The following is a 12,280-nucleotide window of genomic DNA, read 5'->3' on the forward strand; positions in this document are numbered from 1 at the left end:
GGGCGGGGAGGGGTGGGAAGGAGGCTTCCTGGTCAGCAGAGAGCCCGATGCAGGCCTTGATCTCAGGACCCTGAGATCATGACCTGAGCCAAAGGCAGAGGCTTGACCCACTGAGCCACCCAGGTGCCCCTCTATTTGTGTAATATTAATCAACTTGAAAACTGGTGTCTCAGATAGCATCTCACTTCTCGCACACATTAAGCTGCTTATGCCGGCGTAATTTCTCCTTTCATAAATGAGGACTCTGGGTCTCAAAAGTGACTTCTCTGGTAGAAGGGTCTGATCTTTTGGATTTAAAGTCAGTTTTTCCCCCTTATCATACACTGTCTAGTAAGACTTCACAAATTATAAGCAAAAGTTCTCTGAATCTACTTTGTTCTACCAGCCCATAGGCGAACATGAAATGAACCAAGTCACTTTGTATACAGAGTAATTTATATTGGGCAAGTTTGAAGCACAGGCATAAGAAACAATGAAATATATAATAATCATATGTGAATATTTATATGTGAGTACTATGGTTTTTCTCCTATTCCGGCCCCACTCACAGATGAGAAAACCAACGCACTCAACTTTATATGGAAGAGTCAGATTCTTTCTCATTCATATTTAATTCCAAGTTATCTTATTTTACTTTTCTCCAACAAACTTATTCTTGAGTGTTGTTAAAATAGGCAGATTCTGTGAATGTTCAACAGGAAAGCCCTTTCCTTCCCACACTGCCTATCTAGACAAGCGTGGCTTTGTCTCTCTCACTGACGTGTCACACAATTTGAAATGAAGAAGATTATGTGTGTAGGATTTCTGAATGGAGAACCCATTATTTTATGGGTGAACTTTGGACCTAAGGGATTTAACTGCTTATTCGAGCCATGTAGACATAGGAACTCGGGGCTCGCTAATGACCTGAACGTTGTCATAGAGAAGAAAAAATTCTAGATAGTTTCAAGATTAGTGGGAAGCTACAGCTCTCCATGGACTTGCCAGTTAGTCAAAAGGTTTGGGTTAGATTAACTTGAGATAAGATTAGTGACACAGATATATTAAAAATGTCCCCACAGGCCGGTGATTATGGGGTGTTAGCCAAACTCAGAGATAGCTGAGACCATTCCACACAAACAGGCACATAAATCCCATTTTTTGATATTTTCCAGATCCACCGGTAATGTATGGCTACATCCTGATAACTGTACTTAGCTTCCCACACTCATTATGCAAGAGCCTTCCAGGTTTCACAGTTGCTCAGGCAGCTGATCATTCAAGAAATTGAGCTGTTATCAGTGGTGACACCATCTTAAGATTTAAGAGTACGTATGGGCGCCTGGGTGGCTCAGTGGGTTAAGCTGCTGCCTTCGGCTCAGGTCATGATCTCAGGGTCCTGGGATCGAGTCCCGCATCGGGCTCTCTGCTCGGCAGGGAGCCTGCTTCCTCCTCTCTCTGCCTGCCTCTCTGCCTACTTGTGATCTCTCTCTGTCAAATAAATAAATAAAATCTTTAAAAAAAAAAGATTTAAGAGTACGTCAGGTTAAATTTCTGAGTTTCAACAACCTGAGAGATTATTTTTAAAAATGGTTACTTATTCTTTCCTTCCCCTTCCTTTTTCCCTTCCTTCCTTCCTTCCTACTTTCCTTTCTTTCTTCCTTCCTTCTTCCATCCCTCCCCCCCACTCCAAGAAAGTGTGGCATACTGCAAAGTTCATGGACTTTGGGGACCTCCACATCCATATGCTTACCTCTCCTCCACTACTGGGGACTTTGAAGCCTGGAGCAACTTATTGAATCTCATTCCTCCAATTTCTTTATGTCTCAGATAGGAATAATAACATCTGATCACTTATAATAACTCACAGTTATTATAGGGAATATTCTAGAATATTCTAAGAACTATAATTAAAGTGATTAGTACCTGGCAAAGAACTCATGCTCAGGAAACCTTAGATAGGTTCTGCTTTCTTCCTCAACCAGGATTTCTGGATCATCCTGCATGAGCCTGTCAACACACCAGGGAAGGGACACAAATAAGACAAAGGGTCTCGGCCTTTGAGAGCCTCCCAGTCTAACAGCAAGGGTATTTCACAGCCTGCAGGAATAAAGAACTGCATCTATAAGCTTTGCAAGAATACTGAAAATAAGCCTTGGTTTTAAAATTATGCATTGTGATTTTATTATCAAGAAACCTTTATTGACCACCTACCACATGTGGCCACATGACCAACACCATGGCCACATCCTGATCCCCAGGATTCATGATCTAGATACAACAAACAAAAGAAACCATAATTTTCATCATGACTTTGTTCTAAATAAGAAGACAAAGTAATATCTATTGGTTGTGGTTTCTTGTTTGAACTACTGTTATGAGCAAACACTGGAGGTATTTGATCCCATGGGAATGTATATATAAAACATAAAATATATATACAAATACAGTATCATTCATCCTAAAAAAATACTGAGAAAAGAATAAATCGACAGGAAACAAGAGTTAGACAACTAATAGAAAAGGTGAATGTCCACATAACATTGTGCATTTCTGACACGGGGTTCCAAAACGCCACTTGATCAAATGACTCCTTAAGATTTCATAAGCTCTCCCCTAAGAAGATTTCTGGAAAACTGATCTTGCTATGATAAAAACGTAGTGGTCCCGTCTGTATTAATGAGGCTAATGGAAGCTGCATGCGTAACTAAAGTCCATCTCAGCAGCCCCAGAACTTCCCTGCATTTGGCCCTGCTGCGTGTGGCCCTGCTGCGTGTGACCCAGCCTTAGATGATAGGATCCGCTTCATCACCCTGGAGAGAACACTGCTTTGTGGCAGTTCACGTCATCTGCCAAGAGGAGCCCAGGACCCCTATAGCGTAATTTCCATAGCACTGGATAAACCACGTTTTCTAACCCGAATTTAACCCGACTTCCACCCAGGCCACAAACTCTTGAGATCCTTTCACCGTGCCATCAGAGACTCATGATCCATTCCTCAACTTACTGTCATGTTCTTCTCCTCTCCTTGGTGCCCTTTTGGAAAGCTGCCTCTCCCTGTCCCTTCTGCAGCTCTCTGGAGTGGGGCTCATTGTTTTCCTACACTCCTCGGGTGCCCCAGACAGAGGAGGTTGGAATATGTCCTCTTGCTTCTCAGGGATGCTCTCAGGCCATTCTCTCTGTCTACTTATAATAACTCACAGTTACCATACTCACTGCACCATTCTCCCTTGTTGCCTCCTTCCAGGACCTTCTAGGTAATTCCAAGTCCATGGAGATTCTGGCCCAGGATAACTGGCACTCTCCATCATAGCTCTTTTGGAGATTTCAGGATCACAGAGAAGCTCCTTCCAGGATCCTGAGCCCCAACTCCCACTCATCTCATGATCTCATCTTCCACTCAACCTCAGACATTCATCTCCATGGCCAATAACCTAAGCTGTGATTACCAAAGACTGTGTCCCCCTGTGAGTGTTAGTTTCAAAGCTACTGCTCTCCAGCAACCACCTCCTGTCTTTCTAGCTCATTCCCTCTAACACTACAACTTCAACAATGCTGACGTACATTTCCTGGATCCAGAAAGTCCACCACCAGGTCCTGTTCCTTACTTCCCCCCACCCCAGGTGGCATTCCATGGATGGCCATTGCTGTCATCATCACACCCTTGCACACGTTGTCAGTTTCCTTGTCCTTGGTTTACCTTATGGCACTCAGTCAACTCCGTCTCAATCCCGCTTAAGCCTAGCTCTGCCATTCTCTACCTGCACCCATGAGGCTGCATGTGGCTTAGGGAGAAACACGAGCAACCTTAACATGTCTTCCTTTAAAATCATGATACCTAATCACTAGTGGCCTCTTCATACTGGCCGACTGGATTGCTGCCACTCCATCGATTCTTCCATCCTCACGCCCATCTCTTAACTGCGCCTGGGCCATATGTTCCCCCTCCTCTCCTGTTACTGTCAATGAGCTACTATGGATTCCATTCTCCCAGCCCTTGGGATTCTATCACTCACCATCACAGCAAGCCTCCTCTTCCCTTTGCCTGAAATCCTTCCACTCTGCTTCACTGCGCAGGCCCATCATCATCTGGTGCACTGATGCTCCAGGGTGCTGACCTTCCCTGTGTGGCACCGTATTAGCAGGAAGTTCACAGCCATGGTCTCAAGACTGGGATGTCCACCAATAACACCTACTCCCTGTGAGAGAATTATACTTCAGGTCTGGCAGAGAGGACACATTTAACTTTCCTGCAAGTGCATCATATGGTGGAAGTATTTTATACCTCCTGACCTGATGGCTTGTCGAGCCGGAAATATACTAGGAACTTAGAGATCACACTGAGGTTCCAATGATGAGTCCAGAATCTGAGAGGTCAAGTCACCTGTGATGCTCTGTTAAGTAGCTTGATGTCTTAAATACCTTTTGGTTGCCTTTTATTGGGGGGGAGGGGCTACTAGAAAAATAAGGTGGAACTTCTGAAAGGATGTGCCAGTGACTGAAGGCATTTTACCCAGTTACTTAGTGTTTGCACACTAAATAAGCATTACAATACAAATCCAAACAAATATCCAAAAGGAGAAAGGAAGGAAGAAGGTAAAATGGTAATATGGAAAGAGAAATTCTGGTTAAGAGCTAGAGAGTCACATGGGTTTGCCTAGTCCCAGCACTAAGTAGCTGTGAGCCGGCCTAGTTCCAGCACTAACTAGATGTGAGCCTGCAGAATGTATTCACCTCCTGGCTCCTCGCTCTCCCACGTGTTAACTGGGACGAAGTGATGGGACTGTGGTGGTTCTGACCATACGTGTCATCTTCACAGGCTGGTGCTCTCTCCTTAGCTCAGAGTTCACATTCATGTCATAAGAGACTCCCTCAAGTGCCTCTTACTTTTGGCTCCTACTCTTGGTTCTCTCCCTCTTTATTTCAAGTATTTTCCAGTAGCCTGGCTTCTCTTGTTCACAGCACCATGAGTCCTCAGTCGTCTCCCCTTCTAACAGGAGTGGATGAACCCATCAGCCTGGGTCACTTGGTTGACTAAAGGAGAACAAAAATGTATTGAACAGATAATCAACTCTCACTTTTCCATGTTTCTATATCCACCTACAGTGATGGTTAAATGGACTTAAAATCCAATAGATTCCATTTCTTTTGAAAAACCTTGAACTTGGTGCCCCTCATACTGTGGACCTTCTAAAGTGTGTTATCTGTTACCTTGACTTTGATTTAAAGCCAATGATTAATCTATCAAGTCTTGAATGGTTTCCTGAGAGGCTCCTTGGTGAGGCAGATGCAAGTAATACTCATAAACCCAAGAGCAGCAAAGGTACCACGATACCTATATATTAACAAATATAGAATTTATTTCTATTCTAGGATGTGTGAGCCAAAAGGAGTAGGAGAGAAAAGTGCAGCTTCCTTATTTGTATTTTTGGTTTGAACTGGTTTCAATTGTTCCCTACAGTACCAGTCCAAAAATAAATAAATTAATTAAAGATGTGTCATGGACCTTAATCATTTTCTGGGCTATCCAAGATCTAAATCTCTACTGCATATTTGGAAAATTACCCAGAAGCCAAACCAGCCAATTGTTCATGAACTTTTTACTTTTACTCTTTCTCCTGGGTACTCATCTAGACAACATCTCCTAGTTTCTCTTACAGCCAGCTATGTCATTTCTAAATAATAGGAAGAGTAGATGATGTATTACAGGTACAGGTATGTCCCAAAGTAACCCTTTAGGCAAGTCTCCACTCCCTGCCACCTTGATGCTGAAGCTCAGAGTGACCTCAAAAGCACTGTGTAGGGACTAAGCAAAGCTTCCATTGGCCAGGACCCTTGACGGTGTGGAAGGGAACCATCCCTGACCTCCACCACTCTTCTCACTGATCAGATTCTACGTGAGTACAAAAATAAGCCTCTGTTGTGCCAGTCATGGAGATTTGAGACTTAATCATGACAGCTGCTAGCATGACTTCAACCAATGTACTCATATGGTGAGTCCTGGAAAGAGGCAGTGGTCATCTCCTGCTCTGGGAACTGAGAATTGTGTTTGGGAAAGACACCCTCTTTCCCAGCCTTCCTTGCATCTAGAGCATAGGCATGTGGTCTCTGCTTCATCCATGAGCTGCACCCCAGACTTTGACTAATGTGCTGCTGACAAAAAGAAGCAGGTTTTGGGGACATATTCTGTAAGGGGGGTGATGGCAGCAGAGGCTCTTCACCCAGATTCAGGGGGTAGCAGGGGCAGCAGCAGCATCCAGGATCATGGTGTCAAGAAAATGAGGGAAGCGCCCATGTCCCCCCTCCTCCCTGCCAAGATGTGACCGCTTCATGGGATCAGTGCTACAGTGTGATTTTAGACATGGCTCTTGACTTAGAATTACCAAGCCTGCTTTTCCAGCCTTCTCAGGAAGTCTGTGCCCTGTGCAATGTCTTCCAATAAACCCTCCTCCTGGTTAAGTTCATTAGAGTTGATTTCTGCTGCTTACAATTAAAAACTACAATGGATACAGCTGCATCCCTTGCAGTGAGAAATGGACAGGTGGGCTTCCTGCTCCCCAGTCATGGGAGGTTGTCTTCCCTCTTCCTCCGGCGTGTGCTGTTCATTTCCTAGACTCGGTCTGTGCTATGAGCGGTGCACTCTTCCACTGACAGCTTCAGTGTGCTTCAGAAAAGGAGCACAGCTGGATTTGGACTGCCCCAGGTCATAATGAAGTAGGTCACATTTGACTGAAGAAAAGAAACCTATTTGGGAATATAGGAAACTGGAGAAAAAAGTGAAACACTGAAGGGATAGCTTGGGAAAATACTCCAGGAGGAGAAAGAAAACAAGATCTTCCCTGGGAATACTGTAATAAATATTGCAAAAAGATATACAAGGAAGAGTCCTTTTAGGTCCCCTGGATCCTGCCTGCAAATACAACATAACTTGGGTTTTTGTCCTGCTCTGTTAAATAGCATCATGTTCCAGTCTACAGTAGAATTAGGTCAAAGAAAACGTATTGTACAGGAGTGAGCGGTATCAGGCAGGTTAACTGATGTTTTGTTCCCAAGACATCATTAATAGGCTTAGGCCATTCTTATAGGCAGGTTCCATTTCTCCTGTCATTGTCAGGAGGAAGAAAAACCACGTAGGAGACCCTCCTGGGCTGTCTCACCGAACACAACAGTTGGTGTGTTGGTTCTGAGCCATGTTCTGGGTTTCACCTGAGGCAGCTTCGGGAGCCTGGTGTGTAGTTCCAAGACTGGCCCCCAGTGACTCATGCTGTATGACAGGGCTACTTTCCACCACACGAATTGGAGCCGTCCTTGGGGATGACTGGCCAACAGGACATGATGGGAGTGACACGGTGCCTGTCTCAGAGACTGGGCCATAAAGGGCCTCACGGTGGCCACATTCCCCTCTTTGGAACACCAAGACGACCCAGACCACACCTAGTACAGCCCACTAGACACTGAGCAGCACGGGGAGGACAGCCACAGGCCCGAGTTGGCAGCCAGCTCTGGATGTGGCCCTCAGACCTTCCAGCCTGGTTCATCTCCCAGCTGAATGTAGCCGCCCAAGAAACCCAGGGTGAGCCCAGCAGAAGAACCACCAGCCACCCCCACGGCAGTGAAGAAGAAACATCCTTGTTGTGCTAAACCATTATGTTTTTGATGGTTGGTTACACCCTCCAAAATGGTATGAGGCAAAGCCCTAACGCTCAGGGTGACGGGTTAAGAAGAACGCCTGTTTATGGCGTGCAGAGATCACAGGTAAGGTTCTGCATTCTTCCAACATCCAGGTAACTTGGAAGTCTGGAAACTCAAGGGTCAGTTATTTCACCAGCAGAATGGAAGCCCCATGGCACTTGTGATAGAAGCTCTAACTCAGGGTCAATCGGGCTCACTTTAAAAATTCTCCTTTGAATTCCAGGAAAACTTAAAAGCTCTCAAAATGGACAAGGCTGTTGCATTATTGCACCACCTCCTGTGGCATTTTCTGGCATTTGGGCATAATTTCAGGGAAACACAGCTTCTCTGCTCATTGTGAAGAGTTGGATCCCTACTCCCTTGGCCCAGTGACGTTTTCCAAAGTAAGTTCCCTGAATTCGATTCTTAAAATTTGTAAGGATGCATAGAATTACATGCTTAAACCAGAGAACCCACCATTCTAAAATATATCTATCTATATGTGTGTGTGTGTGTATTTACATACATGCACACATGTGCACACGTTCACACATATATATGGTACAAAGTTATTTAGGAATTCTAATAAAAGTAATGGATTTTCACAAGACTAAAGCTTAGAACCAAAATGCTTGGTTAAAATTTTAGGAAACTGTGTTAAAGATATAAAATGATGGCAATTTGTTCTTGGCTAAAAGGTGTGTTTTCGTCACTGTGAGGGTCTGGAGGGTGATGACCCGGCTCTTACTCATCTTTCCAACATTTTCTGGGACTCCTTTCTCCCAAGCCACCTGGAAACCCCAAATGGCTGTTTGGCCCTTTTATCATCACGTGCCCACTCTCCCCTCCAGTTGCAGCCTCTCCTCTGCCGAGCTGACCCAGAGCCTAGTCTGATGCCTCGTCTCTGGTCCCCATGGTGCCCCATGCATGGCACTGCCGTGATGCTCATTGCTCAGTATGTGTCTCTTGTCAGCAAGGCTCCAAGCTCCTTAAGGTGGGGCCCCTGCACGTCTGCACTCACAGCACCCAGCCCAGTGCTTGCTAAATGTCTTCTGAGTGAATATATGGCCCTTAAGTCCAATTAGCCACTTGACAGATCCACTTATATGAGTCAACAGCATTTATTTTTTTTTAAGATTTTATTTATCAGAGAGAGAGAGAGAGCACAGGCAGGCAGAGTGGCAGCAGAGGCAGAGGGAGAAGCAGACTCCCTGCTGAGCAAGGAGCCTGATGTAGGACTCGATCCCAGGACACTGGGATCACGACCTGAGCTGAAGGCAGCTGATTAACCAACTGAGCCACCCAGGTGTCCCGTGAGTCGACAGCATTTAAAAGTCCATTTAAATAACCAACATGGAGCCCTTGGTTACATTACCAAACCCAAAAGTGCTGTTCGCATCCAGGCTTCCCAGTCTCAGTAAAGGCACCTCTGTCCACCCACATGCCCAACCTGGAAACCGGGGAGCATGCCGAGCCTCCTCTCTCCCGCACCCACCAAAGCTGTTGAGCCCAGCCCTGTCCACATCCAAATCTCCCTGAACTCCTCTGCCTCCCCCTTCCTCCCCTGTTTGGGTGACTCCGAGACCCCCCTAAACGGCTCCCCATTATGCAGAGAATGAATGCAGCCCCTCATCCCGGTTGGGAGGCCCCACGTGTCTGGGCTCCCACCCCCTCCCATGCCAGCCTGCGGAAGGCCTGCTGGTTTGCTCTAGTCACGTCAGGGCTCCCCGCTCATCCACAGAAGCTCCCAGCCTGCACCATCCTTCTCCGTGGCTGCCTTCCCTGGCCGCCCTGTCTAATGTAGCAGCCCCCAACCCCGTCCTCTGTGGTGATCACGGTCACAGACACATGATTTACTTCTTTTTCATAGAACTTTCCACCATTGTGTTCGTTTGCTCATTTGTTTATTGTTTTCCACATGTCCCACTGAAGGTCAATGCCACAAGGGTAATAGTCTGTAGTCACGTGCCCATGGCACCGCCGCAATTAGAACTTGGCCAGACAAGAGGAGGTGTTGGAAAAACATGAACCAAATGAGGGAATAACCAAAGAACACAGGAGAAGGGCCCCTGAGCACATATGTTGCCCTAATCCCTGCCCACTCCCCACTTGGCCCTGGGGGGCAGAATAACGGGAAAACTGGGGTCACGCTTCGGGTCAACTCCGTGACCACAAACCAATAAGCATCCCCACCGTGCCCGCAAACACATGATTTCATCTAAGTCACGCAACTTTAAGAGGCGCCATTCTCCTCTTCTCATCGTACAGTTGAAGACAAAAGGCTCAGACACAGAAAGATGACCCCATGCAGGCCTCAACACCTGAAACCCCAGAAGCAGCTTCTGTTTCAGGTCTGGCTGACCCCAGGTGGAGCCTGTGCATGCTCCATGTCCTCCTGGCACATCTGAGTTTTTTCTAGAAGGATTAAACCAAAGTTCTGACTTGCCATGCCAAAGGTTTTCACCAGAGGGTACGGTTCACCTCATTACTCCCTCAGATGGCCGGGATGGGTCTACACCAGAATACATAAATGAGGGCGGTTGTAAGCAGCTCCCCCTCCCCCCGCAATCTATTCTTCCCCTCACAGAGACTTCTCATGAAAGCTTTGCAGGATAACTAATTTAGGCAACCGGCCTCCAACAACTTCCACAATGAAGAGATTCTTACCTGAAAATTTCAGTCCTCGAAGCTGAAAGGTGACAAGACCATTTCCAATTTCAATCAGGTGAACGAAAGCATTGAGGTAGTCGGAGGCCAAAATAAAGCAATCGCCAGAGGTGTAGTTACCCCATTGACCAAGAACTAAGTCTCCACACAGGGACTCCTGCAGGGCCTGTGTCAGGTGCTCATAAAAGATGGAATTAAGATTGTTGTCATCACTCCCTAAAGACAGAACAAGAAATACAATCAGTGGGTACTTACCCCTATGCACTAAGATCTGTGAAATGAGGTGTTGTCATTTGATCAAGGGTAAATCAGGATTTGTAGATACTTTACCCATTTTTGTTGACTTTGTGAAACCCTCTTATTTTTTTACCTTTATCTTTTTCCTGGGCAGTCTCGTCTACACAAATGGATTAAATTATTGTCTTAATGCAGATGACTTACAAATTCATACCTCTGAGGACTCTTGTCTAAGCTCTAGACCTGTGTACCTACCTGTTTACTTAACATCTGCTCTGGTATGTCCCAAATTCTCCTCACCTCCAACGTGCCTGGGTCTAGCCCCCCTTCTGTTGCCCATTTCAGGAAATGGTACCAGTACCCAAACAACCATAACCCAGGATCTCTGTTCCCACTCCTTCACATGTTGGCCTCTCAATTTTAATTTCTTCAATATCTTTTGCATCTTTCTACCCTTCCTCATTTGCATTACATCTACCTTATTGCAAGCTGAATTATTTCTCAAGTGGACAGCCACATTAGTCCTATGACTCCCTGGTGTATCTTTACTGGGATCCCTGTTGCCTCAACTACTTCCTACACCACAGCCAGAATGAGCTTTTTGACTTCAGAAGTTGAATGCGCTCTCTAGGACCCCTCAGCCCCATTATTTCTAGTCCCTAGTGGTTTTTCAATGCTCTTAAAATAGAAACAAGGCCTCTTCACATCACCTATAAAAGGATCCCATATAATTTATTATTCCCGGGTATAAGCTGGAACAGCTGTAGGTATAAGCTAGGAGCAAACCTCGGATATATGGACACACAAGAGGCAGGTGGGATCTGCTCCCTATTCCAATCTCCGTCCTCTCTTCACACAAATATCCTCCTCCCTTCTCACTTAATGCTCAGCAGATAACTTCTTCCAGTGGAAGGACTCATAAGCCCTTCTCACGCAGACCTTTGTAGACACCAATCTTTCTGCCCAGGTTGCTCTTCCACTCCTCTCTGGCTTTTGCACACTTTCTGTTCTTCAGATCTCATCTTAATGGCTACTTCAGGGAAGCCTCCACTGACCACTTTGCTGGGCCAAATCCCCTATTACAGGTTCACAGCACTGTGATCCTCTACTCTAAAGCACCCGCTACAGTTAGAATCTGACTTTTGGTTTTTGTGTATATCTGGGTATTCGATTTGCATTTGATTTCTCCAATCCAGTGGAGAAAATGAAGCGCAGAAGACAAGACATGAAGGAAGACAGATCTGCATCTGAATCTGCTTACTTCTCTGTCCCAACCCTGGTGGAAGTCCTAACACACAAAAGGAACTAACTGAATGTTGAATCATGGATAACACCATAGGTTCTACAGCTTCTTTAAGAAAATTCTGTTTTTAAGGACACACCTGTCAAGTAACTCCCAGGGCTTTGTGAAATCAAAGTCAATGAGGCATAGAGACAATAAACAGCATCAATTCGTAAGTGTGTGTGTGTGTGCACGTACATGCGTGTGCATATGTGTGGACACACACATATGTGCTACATATAAATATAAATGATTACTGCTAGTATTATGTATTATAGACAAATTCAGGTTTTTATATATTATATACACATAGATATATAGATGTCATTTACTGCTTCTAAATTATATATATATAATTCAGATTTTTGGAGGGATAATTTATGTGGAGTAAACGTTATCTTTTTTAATGTGCAATCCTATGAATTTAATAAATGCATCTTCACA

General features: G+C 45.2%; 1 protein-coding gene across 1 annotated transcript in view; it reads right to left on the reverse strand.

Annotated features, from left to right (window-relative positions):
* Window positions 1–12,280, reverse strand: part of LOC123388163 (pecanex-like protein 2) — a 71,396-nt gene that overhangs the window by 38,324 nt on the left and 20,792 nt on the right. Inside the window, 1 exon segment of the mRNA XM_045067370.1 lies at window positions 10,318–10,533. Within this exon segment, the coding sequence (XP_044923305.1) occupies window positions 10,318–10,533 (216 nt within the window).

Source organism: Mustela putorius, unplaced genomic scaffold (genome assembly GCF_011764305.1).
Source record: "Mustela putorius furo isolate JIRA1106 unplaced genomic scaffold, ASM1176430v1.1 tig00003890_pilon_pilon_pilon, whole genome shotgun sequence".
In the NCBI taxonomy this organism is placed as follows: domain Eukaryota; kingdom Metazoa; phylum Chordata; class Mammalia; order Carnivora; family Mustelidae; genus Mustela; species Mustela putorius.